This window comes from Artemia sp. Qi Xiang Cuo, chromosome 14, assembly GCF_049724085.1.
Source record: "Artemia sp. Qi Xiang Cuo chromosome 14, ASM4972408v1, whole genome shotgun sequence".
Lineage (NCBI taxonomy): Eukaryota > Metazoa > Arthropoda > Branchiopoda > Anostraca > Artemiidae > Artemia > Artemia sp. Qi Xiang Cuo.
Window position 1 is genome coordinate 33,266,326 of NC_142807.1, and position 24,619 is coordinate 33,290,944.

At 36.6% G+C, this 24,619-nt stretch overlaps 1 protein-coding gene across 1 annotated transcript in view; it reads right to left on the reverse strand.

Annotated features, from left to right (window-relative positions):
- LOC148944386 (uncharacterized) overlaps positions 1–18,581 on the reverse strand; it is an 82,018-nt gene extending 63,437 nt beyond the window's left edge. Inside the window, exons 1-2 of the mRNA XM_089100843.1 lie at positions 18,452–18,581; positions 5,984–6,321 (exon numbers count right to left, since the gene is read on the reverse strand). Of these exons, the coding sequence (XP_088956969.1) occupies positions 5,984–6,314 (331 nt within the window). The 5' untranslated portion in view covers positions 6,315–6,321; positions 18,452–18,581. The remainder of the gene's footprint in view (positions 1–5,983; positions 6,322–18,451) is intronic.
- Between the last annotated feature and the right edge of the window lie 6,038 nt (positions 18,582–24,619).

Consider the following 24,619-nt stretch of genomic DNA (forward strand, 5'->3'; position numbering starts at 1 on the left):
TTCTATTAGCCGGGCAACACGCATCGACAAAAACAAAAATCTGATAGCCATTACCCGGTAATAGGATGTCTGACGCAGCATAAACAAGGGTTTCTCACTCCGGAAACTATATCTAAACTAGCCTAGGTTAGGTTCCGTATTTAATATATGCTATGCTGCTTTACCCCCACCCCACCCCCTAATGTGCAAATATATAGCCCAAATTTGTTTATAAACTATTGTATTTTCCTCTTACTTTGTTTTATTTCACTAGCATTAACCAAACTTCACTTCTCGCGTGTTGCCCGGCTACTACAACAGTACTTTTTTTTGTATTCTTAATGCTACACTTTTAATATTCTTTCACATGGTTAAATCCGACAAGATACACCACACTAAAGCAGTAATAACCATAGAACACAAAACGTTTGAATTAGATTTATAGAGTCGACAGAGGAAGAGGTAGCTACCCCAAATTAAATATTTTCTGTACATTTAGTCATGCGTCACTCTTGTTTCAACCCGTGTAGGCCTACCTGTAAGTTGAATCAATGCGGACGAAATTAAGAAACGGAAAAACACATGGCAAATATTTAATTTGGTCTATATATATCCATATTAGAGGGGAGTATAGGGTACTTAAGCACTAGACGGTCACTTTTATATATTGGGCAAGGAAACCAGTCACGAAAAACCCGCCAGACGGGTTAACTGCAAGAGACCGCTACAGAGAAATGCAATGCAAAGCGTGGTTTTCATTGCATTTACGATATTTAAACTGTTGTTTTTGGGGGTTTAGGGGGGGGGGAAGGTACCTAGGTTAGGTTACGTATTTAATATATGCTATAATTTACCAAACACCCCCACCCCTAATGTGCAAATATATAGCCCAAATTTGCTTATAAATTATTATATATTCATCCTATTTTATTTTATTTCATTAGCATTAACAAAACTTGACTTCTTTAGCAGTATATAGAAGTGACTAACTAATGCTTAAGTACCGGGTATAGTATAGTGAAAGCTCCTTCAAATTGTGCTAATTACAATTGTTTGGAATACTGTGAAGTAAGAGCTGTTTTCTTAACATGTTTCCTTCTCAATAGCCCCAATTGTTGGATTATATCTAGTTTCAGCAACCTTCTCTTTATACCGTTAATTCGCAGTGGAATTAGTTACTTCGGATTAAGCAAGCGAAAATGACATGCATCAAGCATATGTTTGGTTGAAAACCCTTTTGGCCTAGAACGCATCCAAAATTAGAATTAATTTTCTAAATCGTAAAGTATTTCAACAACTCCACCCACTAATCAAAGCAATGAGACTAAAGCAGAATCAGCCAATGAACTGCATCCACTATCTAACATCCATCATCAGGACGACAGCAACAAAATTTACCACTTACTGCTTGATTGATGCCCATTTAAATGTCTTTGGCATGATGTGCATGAAATTCTTATCTTGTCTTTTATTGGTGGCTACAACTTTCACCACGCATCGCGCTTTTAAAGATTTTGTGGTTTAGAAGTCATATGAAACAAGCAATGATAATGCTCGAAAGAAGTTGTAAATTCTGCAATTGCGTTACGGGGCGCCACCGCTCCTATTACTTTATTTTCTTGTGAATCTAGCTCGGAAATGAAGAGTCGGGAAAAAAATCGAATTTTTTTCCGGATACGGGGATCGTGGACAGGAAAGAATTTGTCTCTGAATTTCAGAAAAATTCAAGTCAATACCCCCCCCCACCCAAAAAAAAAGAAAAAAACATGGAATTGCCTTTTCAACGTCTCGAAATAATGTATCTTCTAGATTTCGAGCGAACGAACTTCAAAAGCTTCGATTCGCAAATATTAAATTTTGATATATGAGGCTTGAGAAAAATCTGCTAGATTTTCAATTTTGATCATTTTTTTTTGTTTGCATATAAATCTTGAGTCCAAAGCTAGATCATCCTCCTCTAGGACATCCTCCCCAGTGCGTAAGTGCCTGTGTCGTTTTTTAGTTCCTTATAGACTGGGAAACAAATTCTTTTGCAATTATTAGTATTTTATTATGCGAGGACTCACCATGTTGAGTCGAAGGCCTACACGAATAAAGGCCTACCCACTCCATCCTATTAAATTAGGACCTAGATCCCTAAGAAATGGTATAAAATATTGTTATTATTCTATTCTTTATTAGAATATGTGAAAATCATTTAAAAAAAGGAAAACTGGGAGGAATAAGGCAATTAAGCCAAAATCCCTTTTGAACCGCCTTTCTTAAGATATAACGCTTGAGGTTCCTGTTTATTTCCAATAAAAAAAATTTATATATATTTATATATATATATATATATATATATATATATATATATATATATATATATATATATATATATATATATATATATATATATATATATATATATATATATATATATATATATATATATATATATATATATATATATATATATATATATATATATATATATATATATATATACATAAATATATATATATATATATATATATATATATATATATATATATATATATATATATATATATATATATATATATATATATATATATATATATATATATATATATATATATATATATATATATATATATATATAGACACCGTCTAAAATCCCTTTTCCGATGACAAAATGACCAAGTTTTAGTTTCATTAGCATTTGGGTCGAAAATGCACTCTGAAGCACAATAAGCAATAATTAATTGCCGCTGGTTTCAATTAGTGTTTTGGAACATAATTGAATAATTACACTTGCCCCTTGAACGCCAAAACTTAGAAACATTGATTACAATAAGCTTTTTGGACGAGGGATGTACAGCAGCCTTTCCACAATTTAGAATGTTCTAAGATGTTTAAGGGCATTAAATACTTTAAATGATCACCCTATCTCGTCTATCATAAACTTTTTTTTAATGTGTGGCCAAACTATTTTGAATGGATTGTGTGGTCTTTGCCATATAACTTGTAGAGCTTAGATAAGAGATCCGAATAGAAAACTACAAGCTGACACCAACTTTCCCAGAAATCTTAGAAAAAAACATTTAACTTCTTCCGTTTTGTAATGGAGATAGAGACATCCAAGTTCAATGAAATTTAGCTCATTAACCGAGTTTAATGAAATTTAGATCATCAGAAAATGTGAATTTCTTTCTCACTTTTTTTTTATTAAACGGAGCAGAGTTTTCCTATTAAAGTTCAGGAAAGTTCCTAAAAATATTCTAGCATACATGGTAGGAAAACGCTAAAATTCAACCCAAAGGAAATATCATTTGAGCTATAGGGCAATTTTGGGATTTCCCTGAAGTCCTGCCAGCTTTGAGTTCAAACCATGCCGACACAGTGGACGTAAAATTTATTTGTCGTTCTAATCAACTTGCATAGCTAAACCAGAGATTCTAAATAGCTTTCGATGGTGGTTATTCCCCTAGTAGAATTTGCCCTTTTTCTTTGACAGTCAGTCAACGCTGTAGCTCGCAAAATGATTTTAAGGTATCGAATCCCTTTAATAAAAGATAAACACAGACAAGTATGTTATCCACTTGTAATACTTTTTTTTGCATAAAACTTGTTACTCTAACACGAGAAAAGATGGTAGCCCACAAAGATCTTGGCACTTTAATTCTTCTTCTGAAGACGCCGCCTTGGAAAAGACTTACATGATGCTAAGTAACGATATATTTCAAATACATTGTCAAAGGATACCGAAACAATATGTAACACCAAAAAAATATTATTACCTCTTCTGACGTTCAATATCATATGCATGCTTTTTAGCAATAAAATTCTTGAAAAAACTTCATTCTCAGACAATAGAATTTTAAGAGCTTTCAATGAAAATGTTTGAAGAGTATCTCCAACGGTTCAGCGTTTTAAAGTATCACTTATTTTAAGTGAAAAAATAACTTAAAACTAATAATTGCCTATCATTTTGCGCCAACTAAAGTTTGACTTTGAAACGACGAGGCCGTCCAGGTGAGAAGCAACCATCAGTAGAAGCAATTTCTATGTTCATTCACAGATTACCCGTGGACATAGTAAATGTCTGTTAGAAGGCCTTAAAATTCATAGTTTTACAAAACGGTTTTTTATTCAAGTTTTAGTTTAGCAAAAACTTGAAAAACCAGGCTGCTTAATGTGTGCTAGTCCTGGACTAGACTTCAACCTCAGGATTTTTCAATTTCATGCATTTTTTTTCATTCTGTTCCAATCCTAGCGTGTTTTTTTTTCTTTTTTGGTGAACCAAAAAACTGCCACCTTTGCAAAATGTAAACCTATGTATTCTTATTTGCTCGATATGCAGGGCCGAACCTCCAGCATTTCTATTGGGGGGGGGGGGAGAGGGGTTCATATCCGGATAGTCAAGGGGCATGGGATACATAATAATTTTTCTCCACTTTATTGGGGGGGAACAACCCCCCCCCCCACCACACACACACAACGCCCATGTTTATGTGTGGTAATGCTGAAAAACCTCGACTTCGGTCACAACCTAAAATCTAATTTGAAATAGATTTTTTATTTCTTACAGAAATGTGTGGTGTTCACAAGTGTTGGGTAACAAGTAAGTTGACTCCGAAGAACTGAAAGCAATAACTGGAATAAGGTATCCATAGGATGTCAAAAGGCGAAGACTACCCCCTTTAGCAGAAAATAACACATGGAAAGACATTATCTTCCGAAGTTGAACTTTGTATAATGGAATAATTTAGGTTAGAGAAGAGAGACCTTGCTGTTTTGGCTTGGTTTACTTGCGGTTTTCTTTGGGCCTAAAGCAAAACCAATTTATGTCAAATCAGGCGAGAAAATATTAGGCAATTAGCTAGCTGAACGGTGCGATTATTTTGTCTGATTCCCCTGGGCAAAATCACTATGTGACACATTTTAAGCTCTAAAATTAATTACGCTGTTACTTCAGTAATTGCTTAGATAGCAGTAATCGATTTGATAGAGCTTAACTTGTGCTTAATGAAAAGAAGCTGATATTAGAGAACGGTTGATAACTTTTTATTTTTGAGAAGTACTTTGGTCTCTAGCTTCAACTATTTTAGCTTTTAAGGGCAAATTTTTGTTGTTGTCAGAGTACGAACCTCTATTTCTATCCAAACCCTTACTAAGATTGTGCTTTACATTCCCTTTTGCACATTTCAAGCAACAACAAAAATAAGCTGTTTTTAGTAAAAAAAGCCACTTAAATGTTAACATGTATAATTATTTTCTCATAATACCTGCATATATGGTATTTTGACTACCCCATTGGATATCTCACGATCATATATTTTTAAAAAATTACTGCTACTGCACAACTCGTCTTAGCAATCAGCGACTTGACTATTGACATGCTGGCGAACACTCATCGTCCATAGGCTGCTCTTCCCCTGTCAAGGGGAAGAGGTGTGCAAGATTCTATCTTGGCCACCTTCTATGAAATCCTCATTGAAGTTCAGGTACTGTTTTTTCTAGCACTATTAGTGGCAATGTTAATTACAAGGTGATTTACTCATCCAATGGAAAAAAAATATTCAAAGAAACTCATCCCCAATAAAGATGGTAATGACCCAAAAAAAGGTTTGGAGCCGGTATATCCCGGTGAGTACTACACTCAAGCTCTGTATAAACACTCATCAGCGCCTAAAGGACCTGACGAACAAAAACAGGACCTCGATTCCTAAGCTCATCCAGTTATTATTCGAATCCGATGCACTCTGCTTTTGCATTTGTCCCTTGCTGGATACTTGTGAAACATTTTATGTGAATACTGCAAAAATCTTACACAATTCCCACTGCATGCAAGGCAAATCCACTTCAGAATCTCATTACTAATACTGAATTGGCTCAAACCACCCTAAGCGTACAGAGTGGCGTTGGTATTCCATCACTAACCCTATTCCATAATCTTTTTTTTTTTTTTGTCGGGCAAGATCTCCGATCATAAGTTAGAAAATGGCTAAATGAGAAATTTGGTTGAAGCTGAACGACTTACCAAGCATCTTACTAAGGTCGGCATTGTGGAGATCTGGATTTTCATTCGCTAGCCTTTTCCTCTCTTCTTTGGACCAAACCATGAAAGCGTTCATGGGTCGACGGACTCTTTGCTCTTTGGTAGTACGTCTTTCTTCTTGCATTGCGTTGTAACCAACTCGTCCATTTGTACCATAAGGATATTGTGACGCCATCCATGGGTTCTCCGAGTAAGCTTGATTGATTGAAGATTGACGAGCATTATACAAAAACCCGATTTGCTGATGCAATGGTGCTGATGATGAATAATAAGCTGTAGTTGGTGATGGTACGAAATTTAGATTGTTGTCCATTGTTGAACTGAAAAGAAACAGCAGTATTACTTTAAATGAACAAAGGTACAGCCAGCAACAAAGCGTGTAAAACAAATCTTCATATGTGAGGGGCCCTTGGCCTAAAGAGCCCAAACAATAAAACTATTGGTACTTACGGGTTATTGCAACCACACCAAAGAAGTAAAGCGGGGTTAATCATAATAACATATACCAAAATATGATGAAAATATAATACTTTAGTAACAAAATTATGGTAACTACAAACAGAGAAATATGGAAAGCAGGCCACCCAGAACGCATCATATAAATACCTAACCACCTCTATATATTAAACATTTAATTAAAATATACCTGCATATATACCATTTATCTCGCTTAGGCTAAGCTGATTATCTCCAAGTCGACACAGAAAACGGGCTTAATTGCAGTTCAAGAACAAAATGTAGTCGCTATAACACGCAAGTACCCTAGAATGTACCAATGAAGGTAAGCAGTGCAGTTTATGTTATTTCTAAGGCAGGTATGTATACAGAAATATATTTCAAAAAGCCCTCTTATTCTTGGAAGGAAAGGCAATAAAATTTGAGTCGCATACAAAAAACAGGTAAGTTTTGTCAAAACTCGGAATAATATTGAGGAAATCATAGGCAGCTTCTGGTTATATGGGGGGGGGGTAACTTACCACAATTTTAAATATATACCTAGTCATAGTTTTTGCTGAACCTCTCTCACCACGAAGTGGTTCGAGCTTTTGTCGGCTCTGAATTGCAGAGTAGATTGCTTTATGCAGTCATGCAAGAGTTTAAAGAAACTGGTCTCACTGCCTACAAGAATCGAAGTTTATCAAACAGAGAAAATTTAAGAATCCACTGCCAGACACCTTCTCGTTTGCTCCCCAGTCCTGCTGAAGCGACAGAATCAGAACTTGGAACATTTAACCGGTTTTCTACGATAAAATCTTGAGTTCCTGTGATTATGCTTCCTGATATGCAAATAAGAGAACTGGTAATTCAAGAAACAGTAGCACCAATTGAAGGAAGGAAATACCCAAGATTCCCTCCACCCTAGATTGGAAAATATCTTTTTTTGGTAATTTCATTGAAAAATGCCTTTTTTGACACTTTCATTGAATAAATAGAAAAGAACAAAATTACAATCCCTAGGTTTCTAAAAACACAATTTTGCTCCTCAGCCCCCTAATTCCTGCAAATTGACACTATTTTTGAGAAGCTAAAATGTTGTTGTCCACCAATTTTCAATTGAACGCCTGGTCGCCTATGTCAATCTGTCAAACAAGCAGCTAGAAGTACTTATTTGATCATGCCGTCATTGGGCCTCCTCAGGACATGCGCAAGCTAAGACAGTTTTCAGTATTCCCCCCGGCCATTCAGCGTGTCCCCAGGTGGCGATAGGGAACGCCCTACAGATATGTAGGGTACCTCCATAGGAGGCTTGGGCCAAGGTGAGACCTGACCACCATCGTGGGAGGATCTTCCATAGGAGGACAACTGTGGCAGGGCGTAAGACCCAGATCTATGGACCACGGCCTCTGCAAGGACCCTTTCGGGGTACCTGCAAGACTGAGGACCTTGCAGTCAACTCTATTCCCACTTGAGAAGTGGAGCCCCTCGAGGAAGATATAGCCTAGTAAACGATAGAGCATTCGCACGGGACTCTGACTAATGGATAATCCTTCTGGGCTTCGTCTGTTTTGAGGGGCGTTTTCAGGCTGAAAATCCTCTTCCTAGCTAATGTATCTACTATGCGCTGCCTCCCCGTAATAGCATAATTTTAGGCATGAATATAGCAAATTTGTAGGCATGAATATATAATGAGTCGGAGGCAATAGGCTTGAGACTATCTGTGCAGGATTTCGACTCTTGTTGATAGAAGAGTATCGCCAAGTGCTGAAAACCATGTTGTGACCAAGATGGGCCCAGGAATGCACAGTCTCCATTCATGCTGGAGGTCCCAAGGACTTCTTGCTGTCCGGTTCTAAGCCGGCTTAAGCGCTTCGATTTAGACTTGATTTAGACTTGATCCCCGTCCTGCACTAGTATCCGGGATCATTTCTTTTCCTGAGGCCAAAATAATTTCAATGATTTAAAGAACATGAAAATTGGGACTTGGAATGTTACGACGTTAAAAAATAACTATCGTATCGACATTTTGACTGACGAATTCAGACGATTCGAATAGGACTTATTAGGAGTTTCAAAGCTCATATCCCAGGGGTAGGAAGCATGAAATTAGGTGATATAGAATTTGTTTACTCAGGCAGGAAGGAGGGGGTACATAGACAGGGAGTAGGGCTCATGATGAATAAGGAAGCTGCTAAGTCTTGCTTAGGCTGGGAAGGTATTAATACTACTACTACTACTAACAACTCACCGCAGCACCAAGCCGCCTAAGCCAATACAGCTATGCACGCTCCTCCTCCATCCCAATCTATTCAAAGCCTACCTTTTTACACTCTCCCAGTAACTTCTTATTTCCTTTAAATCTTTCTTTATGACATCACCCCACCCCAGATGAAAACGGCCTGCTTTCCGTTTAGCCCTAGACGGTTGGAAGAAAAGGATAATCTTCGGTAATATGTCGTCCCTCACCCGCACACCATGCCCTAGCCATCTCCACCTTTCTCTCACTATAGCCCTAAAAAGCAGGATTGAATCACATTTTTCATACAACCTACTGTGTGAAATACGGTCAGTCAGCCGGAAACCCAGAAGAATCCGTAAGCAATTTCTCTTGAAAACATCTAGCAAATCTTCATCCGCTTTTCGGAGCGCCCATGTTTCAGAGTCATATTTGACCACTGTAATCACAGTAGCTTCTAATATTCTAATCTTGGTTTGCAGCCTTGGCTATTCTACTTTTTACATCTTCACTGCTCCCACCGTCTTTACTAATAATACTACCAAGGTAAGTGAAGCTGCCCACCTGATCAATCCTTTCCTTACCGAACGTCCCCTTTTCATCTTCACTTATTCCTTAGCCTTAGTGACATATATATATATTGCTCAATTCATAAGGGCCATGTATGTAACTGACTCTAACTGCATGTCATTAAATAAAAAAAACAAGTTTTGTTTCAGGAGTCGTCCTTAAAGAATTGAGACGAAATTCAAAATTTAGCTTAACTAGCGAGGTTTTAAGGAGGAGATACCTCCCTTTATGTAAGTATTGATTTCTGTTCGTTTTGAGTTTTAATGTTGTTTCTTACTCTCAGTTGAAAAATCTTGTTTTCTTATTTAATTTATGATTGTTTTTTAAATAGTCCCAGGAAATCTGGCCCCACTTTCACGGAGAAATATCCTCCCCACGGATATATCCTCTATAACATTCAATCCCGGTGAAAATTTACCCAGGGCAATTAGCCTTAACAACTCCATGAGTAAAATTGAGACGGAATAGAGAAAGCAAGAAATATAAAAAAATGTACAGGAATTTTGGCAAATTCCCCTGATGTGTAATTTACTCAGACAAGTGCAGCCCCTGGTAACTTCCCTCCCCATGAAAATTTCCCCCGTGAAAAAACCCCCAGCAGAAAATTCGTCTTCCCACCCTAAAATGTAGGCATGCTTCCAAATAACAAATACTATGCGTAAACAATGGACAATATTTATACCTTAAAGACCTTTCCCTTGGGGCTGTGGGGGGCGTCATATTATATCCAAAGGCATAGTTATTGGGTCTTTTCAACTATGATGAACAAAATGGCTATCTCAAAATTTTAATCGCACGGTTTTGAGGTAAAAGGGATGGGGGAGGGGACCTAGTTGCCCTCCAATCTTTTTGGTCACTTAAAAGGGCACTATAACTTTTAATTTCCGTTCCTGGAAATTAAAAATGAGCCCTCTTACGATATTCTAGGACCACCGGGTCGATACGATTACCCCTGGAAAATAATAATAATAAATTAACACGCATCCGTGATCTTCCTTCTGGCAAAAAATACAAAATTCCACATTTTTCCAGGTAGAAACTTGAAACCTCTACAGTAGGGTCCTCTGATACGCTGAAGTTGAAGGTGTGATTTTCATAAAAATTCTATGACTTCTAGGGGGTGTTTTCCCCTTTCTTTTGAAAATAAGGCAAATTTTCTCAGGCTCGTAACTATTGATGGGTATGACTAAACTTAATGAAACTTATGTATTTGAAATCAGCATAAAAATCCAATTTTTTTAATATATCTATTGATATCAAAATTCCGTTTTTTAGAGTTTCGGTTACTATTGAGCCGTATCGCTCCTTACTTACAGTTCGTTAACACAAACCGTTTGATATGGAGACAAATAAACTATAAAATAAATGTATGAGCGGTTGCCTGCTAACAAAAATCTTGTATACTATTTCACACAAAGACGCATGGCTTGGCGAATTTGTGCCTCGAATGGTAGAACATGTGGCCCTCTAAGGTGTAAGCAAGACGGCAGAAAGTGAGCACTCCTGATGTGTATTGTAAAATATAAGATCTTACAAAATTCTGATAGGCCATATGCTACCTAAGATTAGGCTAAGAGCTCTGCTGGTTGAGCTAAACTGAAATAAGTTATATTTTCATTTAAAGACAAACTTTGAAAAATAAGAAAATAACTTTCTTGTGATCTGTAATTCAATGAATTAGATCCGACGGTTCAGAGCTAGACTAACATCAGCAGAAAGCAACAACAAAATTTGATCAGCTACAGCGTAATCAAACTGTTCATAGCAAAGAACAGTAAGTACGGAGCGACTCGGGATAACAGTTACCCACCCAAACTATTAAAAAAAAATGAAAACGAAAACAAATTAAATGAAAAACAGTTTTCTGACATCAAATCTTAAGAAAAACTGAAATCATTCCGTATTTGAGGGAGGCTGCCCCTCCTCAATCCCCTGCTCTTTACGCTAAAGTTTGGCTTTCTGTACCATTTCTTTAAAAAGGGCTGCTCAAACACAAGAGTCATGGAATTGGAATCAGAAGTATTTTTAAAACACTATAAACTTTAGCATAAACAGCAGAGGGTTGAAGAGACGGCAGCCGCCCCCAAATACGACAGAATTTTCTTTTTGTTTTCAGTTTTAATATTGCTCTTTACTTTAATTTAAAAAACTTGTTTTTTTATCTAATAACATAAAGGATTACTGGCTCTAGTCACTAGCATTGTACCTGCAGTAGTTACTCCTAGTAACAACTCCTACTACTACTACTAACTCATTGCAGCACCAAGCCGCCTGAGGTCAGTATAGCTACGCATGCTCCTCCTCCTCCACCCCAATCTATTCAAAGCCTCCCTCTTTACAGGCTCCCAAGAAGTTTCCATTGCCTTTAAACCTTTTCTTACTACATTCTCTTACACCGTTCAGGGACGACCCACTTTTCGTTTGGCCCTAGACGGTTGCCCGACAAAGACGATCTTTGGCAATCTGTCATCCTTCATCCGTAGGACATGTCCAAGCCGTCTCATCCTTTCTCGCCTTATAGACCTAGAAAACGTAATTGAACGACATTTTTCGTACAACTTGTCACTCAGTCGAGTACCCAAAAGAATCCTTAGGCAATTTCTCTGGAAAACATCTATCAAATCCTCCCCCGTTTTTCGGAGCGCCCACACTTCAGGACCCTACTTGACCATTGTCATCACTGTAACGTCCAATACTCTAATCTTGGTTCGCAGGCTTATCTTCCTGTTCTTCGACACTTTTTCAAGTGTAAAAAAAACACCCTGGGTCTTTGCTATTCTACTTTTAACATCTTCACTAGAACCACTGTCTTTATGAATATTACTACCTAGGCAAGTGAAGCTGTTCACTTGATCAATCTTCTCATTGCCCAACATTACCTCTTCCCCTTCACATATTCCTAGTCTTGGCGACTTAGTCTTCTTGACATTAATTTTCAAAGCCATTCTTGCACCATGAACTTGCAAAACCTCTAAAAGTTCATTCTTTTTTATAACATTTTCATCGAAGACTCTTAAATCGTCAGCATAATCTAGGTCACTAGGAGACTAACTCATAGTTACCTATAATTGTAATACTTATGAGTATTGAAGTTAAACTCACAAGGAAATAAGGATTAAATTTCGGTTATTCACTGTTCCATGTCTCAGATAATTGGTGTTAATTTTTATTTATAAAAAAAAAAAAAAAATAGAAAAAAGGTAAATACCCACAGAGCATTTCATTGTTTCATGATTATTTTCTAGGAACGACTGTCAAATTTTTTTCGGTGAAATCATATCAATAACAAATAAGGAACTTCTCAAGGCTTGTCCAAAAACAGCTCTTTTTTTCCGAGTTGATACTGGTCTATCTACCGATCTCCTGCTCAAACTGTATACGAATATAAGAAACATGTCAATATCAGTTGGGTTAATATCTCCCTAAAATCACAATACTCAGACTTGAGGGAGCGGAACCTACATTAAACTTCGTTAAAATAGGTTAATATCGACGACAAACATATCCATGCAAATCTAACAGAAGAATGGACTACCTCCCCCACCCACCCACCTTTAGAAGACCAAAAACACAAATAATGTAGAATCTACTGATGTACAAAGAGAATGAAAAAATTGTTTCAAAAAGAAGATTTAACCAATTTCTTACTCCCACCGGACTAGAATATTTTGAAGGATTGCACCCCATAACTACTCCACTCTGAAGTTTCTGCTAGTGCCTATACATATAGTAAGTTTTCTAGTGAATGTCTACAAGCTTAAAGAGATTCTTAAGGATACCTGCAATAAATTCATCTATAAAACAGTTCGTGGTAGCAAACTGTAATTAAAGAGCGACCCTTATAACTAGAAACCAAAATTCTACAAAGGCAATTTGTATAGCAGTATGATGCACACTTAAAGAATGTGTTTTTTCTGTTGATTTCTAATATGCAAGATAGATGTTGAATCTTGACGCAAATCGCACCACGAAATACTTCGTATTTGTGAACCATAGAACAGAGGTTACAAGCTGCTATTTGTGAGTGAGCCCCGACAAAGTATAGTCAAGGATACCAGTTTATTTGTCGTTGTTATTATTTTTTCTGGGGGCGATCGCGTCTAATTAATGGATAATGAGAGGGTTCATTGAAGTGACGGTTTTACTTCTAGTACTCTTTAAGTAATAAAAGAGATCATGTCGCGGTAAAGTGTCGATTTCTGTCATTTTGTTTTGTAAAACAGTAATTTTAGCAAGCATTTGAAGCAAGCATTCTACTATCTCCTTAGACACAATTAGACTTTTTAAATTACCCAGAAATTCAGAGGCCATATTGGAGTGCGATGGTGCATTTGTTCCTATACATGTACACAGTCCATAATAAATGAGCGGCTAGTCACAGTTAATTTATTTCCAGATTCCATAAACAACATAATTTTTGGTCCTACTTTCTTATTTTTGAAGGTGATCAGTAAATAAATACTTCCAAGCCGCAAGTGGCATTATTTTTTGCAATCTAAAATGCTTTCAGTTAAAGACTTCTCAACATAAAGGATGTTAAGAAATAAAAGTTCTTCGTTTTAATTCTAGTTTTTACTTTCATTAAAAAAAATAATAATAATAATATGATGAAATGCAGAAAAAAAATTCAAAATCAAGAACCGGGACCAAAAATATTTTTATTGCTTAGGCTAACCAATTCAAACAGCTATTCACACAGCAGCGAAAATAATTTCGAGTTTAAAATGAGAAACAAAATTCATGAAAGTTTTTCTTTGTTTTCTCCTTTCGTAATGAATTGTTAGCATTAATTGAATGCGTTTTGTTAGCAACGGTAGCAGCACGTGGAAAGATGTTTCTTAGTTTATATTACATGAAAAAACAAGTTTGTGTAACTGAAAGTAATACCGACAGTAAAACTTAAAACGAACAGAAATTATTCCGTATATGAAAGGACCTGTCCCCTCCTCAACGCCTCGCTATTTCAAAATTAAGCAAATTTTCTCAGGCTGATAACTTTTGATGGGTAACTAAACTTGATGAATCTTGTATATTGGATTCAGCATAATAAGCTGATTCTTTTGATGAATCTATTGATATTAATTCCGTTTTTCGGAGTTTCGGTTACTATTCAGCCGAGTGACTCCTTATTTACGGTTCGTTACCACGAACGGTTTGATTACTAGCAACAACTTCCTGTTCGATCCGAGTAAAGTATCTTTCCAATTGGATTTATATTAAACACACGAAAATAAACAACATGGCCTTACTCTTCATTTATTTTCATAATCGTTTTGTCCAAGTTGGCTTGAACCGCAATTTCATAATTATCATTTACCACATTTACAATTTGATCTTAACATACTTAAAGACTATTTTTTGAATCTGAATATAAAAATAACCAATTCAAGTAACTGTGTAAAAACTGAGTTTGTTTTGCTTGATTTTAGATTCCCTAGTAGAAAAATTGCTTAACTGACGCTAATCTGTGGCTATCCATCGACCGAATAGAGTAGCGATATATTTATCGGTGGCAATAAACCTATACTAATATTCGCAATGCAGAATTATTTAGACTCTTTGTTGGTTAGAATACAGTAGCGTAATTTTGTCAAATTCCTGGGGGGGGGGGGGTGCAAAGTTGGAGCTAATTTCCCAAATCAAGTAAAAGTGACAGTGAAAAATGAGCCACACAGTATATTAATGACAAAGATATACTAAAGAAAACTGACCCGTTTGTCTGGATGCTTGAATTATGCAGATTTACATTAGTTTTGACAATATTTTTGAAGAAGCAAAGTTCTAGCTTAAGAGGGCAAACTGGGGTCTGGGGGAGGGGCAAACTGGGGTATGGGTTGCAGTTGCCCCCTCCCTATAGCAACTACGCCCCTGTGTTAGATACGTCTTTATTAATTCTTTTTTAGTTATAGTCCACCTAAGTATTTTCAGTCAATCTTCAGTAGAAACAATTGGATGCCATTTCTTTCTTTCTTTTCCCAAGCATAGGTAAATGCATGTATAAAAGCAATAGTTACTATTGTGTTCTTCTATGTTTTAAGCTTAGAGAATCTTGTCTCATGAAAGCCAACTATGAAGATTCTCTTTACACTCTTAGGAGACAAGGTGCCATTCTTAAACGAATATGCACGTGTGCCAGGATCTGTCTTTCTTTTAAAATTTAAATAGCTAATAGCTTAAACCATCCAATCTCGAGATTGCTACCTCTAACGATGCCCTTTGGAGTTTTAACAGAGTCATAACGCTCTTGGGAATCAGATTTCTATGCCGGCTAACTTTTGTAAAGATTGGTATCAACTGTTTCTTTCCATTACGTTGTCAGGATTTATAACCTGATTTTCTTCCGAATACCTTACCTCAGCTATAGTAATTCAAAACGCGTTAAGTCTAATTTTTACTAACTAGGATTTATGGCCCACTTTCACAAACTAAACAAGTTCTATTGGTTGGTTTGACCCTGTTTTTCCTACCTTATTGCATTCTAAGGACATTGAATGAATTTGTTGTTTTTGTCTAAAATGCATTATATCCTGTCTTCTCGTTCGCAGAAAAGGTTTAAAAATGGAGCCTGTATTATCAAAATTGCTCATGCCGCACCATAGCCTAGCTTGCGCCTTTTTAGTACGCACAACTGGTTCTTCAAAACCATGAAAAATGTCGGAACATGCTTTCCTCTCTAATATAAAGTCGTGCCCCTTTTCATTAGCCGATTGCTCTGTGTAAAACTATAAAGTGACCAGGCATTGGCGCACGTAGCCTCTTGTCTAGGGGGAGGGGCAGCCGATTCTTTGATGAAGGGCGAGGGAGGGAGGGGGTAGCTGAAGTTATATTGCCTGTTCACAAAACCTTACATTGCCAGCAATATGTAATGTTTATTAATAAGTAATCACCAAAAATAATAAATCATCAATAAGCTTCAGTACGGTATTACTCTTCTTGGATTATCTATAAATTTTCAAGATATTATGGATAATTGCTTCTTGTTAGACTTTTATTCTATCATTCCAGCTGTTTATTCCAGCTTTTCAACCATCTACCTTTTATCAACTGCTTTTTTAGCCATCTACCTTCTTTCAACCATCTGATTTTTCAGCCATATCTAGTGTAAATTTGAAGTTCTAGAGGGACCAGCTGCCTCCCTTCCGTACGCCCACGTGACCAGGCGTTTTATTTAAGCCTGGTTACCAACATAAATACTAGCCTCGGGCGCAGATAATACCATGAAATTGCTTCTGAGTTCGAAAAAGTTCAGCGTTCCAGATCACAATTATTGAGCCTGCCTATTCGGGTCATAGAAAAGTGACTAATGCTTCTTCTTTGTGCGTAGAATCCGGTCTGTTTTCTGAATTTCTCCTACCTTTATAAAGCCCCTGGATATATGAATGCAATCTGGAAAAGAGGCTTTGGAGGGCGGGAAGATCTACTCTCTGATTATTATTGAGTAATGTAAACCATGGAAGTACTGTTATGCTTGTAGCAATGGGTTTCTGGATTCCTTTTATAGTCATAATACCAAATGTTGACAAGTCCACGTTATTCTAAGCTCAAGCATTTACAGTGGAGCTTCTTATCAACCTAAACATACGATAGAAGAGCTGTTTAGACAGCGTTGGTATGGATAAATCTACGGTAATGCGTGTAATGAAAAGTGGATGTAAATATATTTTTCAAATTTTACCGAGGGGCGAGAAAAAGCAATATGTCTTCCTTGCAATCTGTCTCTTGATGATCTTAAGCATTTACTATGTTTCTGGGATTATTTTTCATACTTAATAAGTTTTTCAAAGTATGATTTAAAGAGATTAGAGAAGATTCAATATTCTTTCTCACGTAAGAAAAAGAATTTAAAAAAGAAATTGAGTTATATCTATTGAGCCTGGTAAGAATGAAGTGACCTGACAAGATTTGAACAAATCGAAGCCATCGGCTTCCCTTCTATGTACTCATAGCTCTGGAAACGGCGGCAAAACGTTTGACCTGAATACTCATCCAAGTTCCTGTAGTTGATTCTTGAATTTTAAACTAATTTGAATTCTAGTTAGCTGAAGATAAAAGAGACTATCTCCCTAAGCATTGCCTTTAACATATATTTTTTAGACTACTTTTTAAATTGTGAAAACGATTTAAAACGGTTTTCTTCGTAACTGCACAGTTTTTATCCTTATTTTTAAAATTTTAAATATATGTTTTTCCTGCTCATTTCCTGTCCCTCTCTTCACCTATCTAGTCTTGACAGGTGCCCTTCCTTAATAGTTAAAATATAAGACCTATATTGAAGCTTGATTGCTCATCAGTTCGAAAAAACGATAATGAAGAAGGCAAGAAAAAAAAACTTGACTGCCGCGGCATTTTTCATGGCCAAATGGCCATATTTTTTACATTAGCGATTTTATTCCAGTTTTAAACCAAAAGTAGCTTTCTGGATCTTCGTCCATTCATTGCATCAAACGTGTACTGTTTTTTTTTTTTTTTTTTTTGTATTAGTGCCGGTGTCGAAAAAAAGCTCTAGGGTACTAGGTAGGACTTTTGTATATTGTAGGATATAAGGATATCAGTTTAGTGGTTCCACTATCTATCTGGAACCAGTGTGAAATTCTAGAAACTACTTTAAAATATGTAAAATACATGCTTATATCATTCCTAAATGGACCCCACTAAACTTTACCTCCCACCCTTAATTAACAAATATATAGTCCAAATTAAGTATTCTCAAAGAAATTTAGATAATGCGACTCTTTTCTTGACATTAACTTAACGGCAAACGGTAAACAAGCGGCGGGAAAAAAGAGTTACACAATTGAAAATTCCTTGAATATATATAATTCGGGCTCTATTTTTGTCCATTAGGGACGGGGAGGGGGTAAAGTTTAATGGTCTAAATTAAGTGATAATATAAGTAAATTGTTTTAGGATGTTCTAAAGCAGTTTATGGAATTCTATTGTGTTTCCTTGAGGAGAGTTGTAGTACTAGCTGTTTCCGATCTGAGTAAGTAGAGTATCTTCGTTTAGACTTTGAGATGTGAACTGACAGTATCCGAAGCGTCTCCGTAACAATTCTAGCCAAAGTTCATGCAAAATAAAGTAACTTAAAAGTCCTTAATTTTTCTAAGTATTTTTTTTTTAAATAGAATCTTAATTGTGGCAATGTACAGGGTTCAGATCTATCTTCTTAAATAACAACGCATATAGAGACTTTAATTATTAAATACCTTTCAACCGGAGAATAAGTCTTCTATTTTCTAGTTATCCTTGTATTATTGGCACAATACAAGTCTTTGAAGCACCACTACCCACATCATAGCTATGATATACACTGTCTTATACTAAGTTGGTACTTCCAGACATTTGCGAGGATTGAGAAGAACAAGGCGGTCCCAAAAATTGTAAAGTCGAAATGGGTTGTCTCGCTCCAGTTACGGGCATCGCAACTTCTGGAAAAGTTGGCTCGTAACTCATTTTTCCAGTTAATTCTATTGTTATGTACAAAATTAAATGTAACAAGAAAAACAGTGACCTAAAACGTCGCATGGTTTTCTTTATACTTGACATTTATGACATCCGAAGCCTTGAAATTATTGTTTCAGTCTTAATATCATAATCAATTCTAAAAAGAGTATCCCATCTAGACCTGTTAGAAAAAAAAATACACATGGGAAGCTAAGAAAAAAGAAGAAACTAAACCTTAGCAGTACCCCATGGTTGTGCAAAAGATAGTATCGCAATATCGGAAGAGGACTAGTCCAAATGGAAATTGAAAGTTCTAGTGCCCTTTTAAACAACAAAAGAGATCATACTGCAAGAAAGTGCCAGTTTCTGCCGTTTTATGTTGCAACTCAAGATTTTGGATATAAAGAGTGACATTGATACTTAAAAAACATAAATTATTCTAAATACGAGGGAACCGTCGCCTTTTCGACCTCCCTCGCTCAGTACGGTAAAGTTTTGCTAGTGCTAAAATTAATAAAAATTGTCCTGTATATTTGGGGAGCTCCCCTTAATCCTTACTCTTTACTTTAAAGTGTTATCGTGCTTTACTGAAAGCATTTATGTTTGCAACAAATTGAGTTAACAAATAACTAAATTTATTTATTTTATCTGTTGGCTTTTAAATATTTGAATGGGAAATTGAATTATTTAAAGGAATGTGGATCAATAGGCTCTTCTATTCTAGGGGCATTATGAAAAGCACTTTTATGCCGTTTCAATTTCCTTAATTTCTAAGGTCCTTATTAAAGTATTGGAGAAAGAAAAAGTAAAACTTTATCATAAAGTGGGAGAAGGGTAAAAGGGGCATACCTCTGCATATATGGAATGATTTATGTTCAGATAAGCACTAGTTAAACTTTATTGTAAAGAGTGGGGGTTGGGGATGCAGGCCTACCTCGTATAAGGAATAATTTCTGTCTTTAAGTTCCAATGTTGCTTTTACATTCTTTTGAAGAACATATTTTTTTTTTTTATTTAACTTACAAACGAAGTAAACTACTTCTCTACCATTAAAGAAGCTAATCGACAACAAAAAAGTCTCTATAACGCATTTGCTGCGCTCACTGAGGTTTGTGCTATCGATGTGCACTGAAAGATATAGAAGAACTTTTATCCCTTACATAGTTGACATTTTCAACCACTGAATCTCCGCTGCCTCCCCCACCTCACTCACTCTTTACCTCATAGTTATTAATTTTAATACCCATTTTGCAAATTTGGGGGTTTTATATTTATGTTTGTTAGTCACCAACTAACTTATGTTTTTGTTTTAATTCTACTTTATCCCCTTGTTAATTTTACGAGTTTTTTTTTTTTTTTTTTTTTTTTGGGGGGGGCATTTTTTCTGACTTTAGATTGGCCTTCTAATTTTATGAGTTTACTTTGTACTTTGTTTTTGTTTTTAACGTTTTTACTTATTTGAAATTGACCCTTTTATAATTTTATGTTGTTGTTTGATTGTTTGTTTTTGTTGTTGTTTTTTTCGCTGTATTTGACGCTAAAGTGCGAATTCGGACCTTTTGGGCTTGTGATTTCAGCAATAAATCTTATCTTATGTAATCACTTTCATTACGTGTGCTCAAGTAATGGAACAAATTGTGAATACGGACTTTGAACTGTAAAAACATTGACTGTGCTGTAGCAAGTCTGCATTTCACAGTTTGAAAACTAAGATAAGAAACTAACCTATTTGTCATTTCTAGTGTGAAAACGGACTGGAAAGGAAAAATATCATATTTTTGCAAGTCAGTCGAATTTCGATGCAAAGGGAAACCTTTGGTTTAGGTAAGCTGACTTGGTTTAGGCTCATTCATTTTCTACTTCTAAGCCGTTTTCTAGAGAGGACTTAACATGGTCGTTTTTTTTTTTTACAAATATAAAGTATTTCAAAACAACTAAAATTGACAAAATAACACTTTTAGAGAACCAATAAATGAAAATTAAATCTTATTGAAAAATATTAATTTTTCCAGTTAGTGGGAAAGCATATACAAGTTTTGCGTGGTATTCTCCTGTGTGATTATCCAAAAACTCTGTAAAACCAATTTTCGGTGCTACTGCTTTTTCATTGTACCCAAGGCGAAAAGACGTATCTCACACCTCAATTTAATGAGTTGTATAGGGATAAACATCCCTGTAATGTGACTTCCTCCACTAGCCACCATTTCAAAGGAACCGGTGGCATCAAAACACGAAAATATTGTTGGTGCAAGGATTTTTTTCCGATTTTTAAAATTAAGATTAAAAAAAATCATACCCCACCCAATTGGCGCCACAAAGAGGTACATTTCTGTACAAGAGATATAAGGGACCAACCGCGATTGCAGCAAAAGAGGTTTCTGTAGTCCTCACTTGAAGACTATACCACACACAATTATATAGTTCTTTATAGCCTATACCTCTGAACTATGCCAATGGAACATCCTTCGATATGTCATTGGCATTCCTCTAAAAGGTTTGATTTTTTAATTGCGTTTGGTTGCAATGTTATGTTATTTTTGTTGTAGCCTATCTTTAGAAGTTATTTTAGTTTGATTTTTCTTATGTTTGGCTTTTATTCTTGTCAGGTTGTTGCAAGCAGGTTTCTAAAAAATTGTTTAGTTAATTACTTTAAGGTATTTTGAATGGTATTTTGGTATTTTTTAATTACTTTAAGGTATTTTGAATTTACAATAGAAATATATATGAAAATATGTTTGTGCTACAAAAATCTTCCTATAAATCAACCTTTTTCAATAGTTTATTTGAATGATCCCAAACCGTATGAGACTTGTGGTTTGAAGTTTAGTGGTGCATATATCAGCACAAGTTTTGTGGTTTTACGGTTTTATGACACTCAGTATCAATTATTTACTGACAAGTATATTTCACTTGAATACTTATTCAATTCAGTGATTATTTTGAGATAAATTGTGGTCTTTCATTGGATGGAAAGGGCTGATTGACTCCATAACATATCTAAAATGGTAAAACCTTAAAAAGAAAATTTATTTATAATTGTTAAGCTGAGATGAGCATAACAGTAGGAAAACATAGATTAACCTTGGAAAACAAGAGAGAGCTTTATAAATTCCTCGCTCGCGATAGGTAAATTATGTGGAAACTATTTAATGCAGTTATTTCATCTGTACCCCTATTTGCAGGGACGTTTGTTGGGTTGGGAGGGGTCAATTGGGCAGTTGCCTCCTCCACTTTCCCCAATAATTCGGAGAAAAAATTATTGTATAGCCCATGCCCCTTGACTATCCGGATATGGACCCTTCTTGCCCCATTCCTTCCCCCCAAAATACTGGAACTATGCCCCTCCCCATATGGTAAATAAACGGATCACCTGAAGATAGATGTGATTTTCTTTTCTTTTTGTTTGACTTCTGACCAGCATTGCCCACCAACACACTTCCTGTGGTTTCAAGCCTCATAAAACATGCTAAAATCTAAGTATATACGAAACCAACACTTTTACAAATAAAATGATATGTAATTTCTTACAACACGGTAAGTGATGCCTGAAATAAGGGTATATGGTAGTATAAAAAAAAGGAAATCATAGCCATTGTTACATTTTCATCAGCTTAAGGAAATAATAACAACATTAAAAGCAATAATAACTATAATGTGTTGAACAGAAAAAGATAAAGTCGAAATACAGTCTTACTAGGCCAGTCAGCATTTCAGCTATACGGAAGCCAATATTTAAAAAGAAAGAACGAATCAGAGGTGGGATATCAAAGTAGCATATAGAGGAAAAGAAGTATTTTATTTGATATCTTTTATCCTTGAACCGAAGCCAATAGTAGTAACAACACAGTGCCATTAATCAAACTTATATTATAATAAACTATGAAATAAAACTATCCTTAAATAGATTCAATGGACTAAATTATGCGGTACCTTGAACTACAAGTAACAACTCATCATTTATTGGTTGGATTTACTTTTTCAACAGAAAATGTTTCGCAACAAAAAGAGTCTCAAAATACTTTTATGAATGATTTTTGTACTCAAAACTCTTTATTTTGAATTCATCTTTCCAAATTGTCGTCTCATTCCTGCTTCTTCAAAGGATCATTCCCTGCTCCCAAGTATTAGCAAACGTGAAACTGAATTCTGGTACCACGCCCATTAGTACATTTTAATATGTAATTAAATAAAATAGTTTTTGAAATGAAAGTCATAATCAGCATTCGAACTCGAAACAAACATCAATTATCCTGAGTATGAAGAAGGCTTCCACCCTTCTAAAAAAAACAACACACACACACACATAAAACACACACACAAACACAGAAACACATACACGCACACACAAAAATACACAAACACACACACAGAGTCGACACACTCACAGAGACGATACAGACAAAAAGACGACACAAACACAGAGACGACACACACACACAAACACAAAAAAAATCATACACTCACACAGACACACAAACAAACACGCACACACACACACACAAAATCATACACTCACACAGACACGCAAACAGACAAGCTCACACACACACACACACACACACACACACACACACACACACACACACACACACACACACACACACACACACACACACACACACACACACACACACACACACACACACACACACACACACACACACACACACACACACACACACACACACACACACACACACACACACACACACACACACACACACACACACACACACACACACACACACACACACACACACACACACACACACACACACACACACACACACACACACACACACACACACACACACACACACACACACACACACACACACACACACACACACACACACACACACACACACACACACACACACACACACACACACACACACACACACACACACACACACACACACACACACACACACACACACACACACACACACACACACACACACACACACACACACACACACACACACACACACACACACACACACACACACACACACACACACACACACACACACACACACACACACACACACACACACACACACACACACACACACACACACACACACACACACACACACACACACACACACACACACACACACACACACACACACACACACACACACACACACACACACACACACACACACACACACACACACACACACACACACACACACACACACACACACACACACACACACACACACACACACACACACACACACACACACACACACACACACACACACACACACACACACACACACACACACACACACACACACACACACACACACACACACACACACACACACACACACACACACACACACACACACACACACACACACACACACACACACACACACACACACACACACACACACACACACACACACACACACACACACACACACACACACACACACACACACACACACACACACACACACACACACACACACACACACACACACACACACACACACACACACACACACACACACACACACACACACACACACACACACACACACACACACACACACACACACACACACACACACACACACACACACACACACACACACACACACACACACACACACACACACACACACACACACACACACACACACACACACACACACACACACACACACACACACACACACACACACACACACACACACACACACACACACACACACACACACACACACACACACACACACACACACACACACACACACACACACACACACACACACACACACACACACACACACACACACACACACACACACACACACACACACACACACACACACACACACACACACACACACACACACACACACACACACACACACACACACACACACACACACACACACACACAC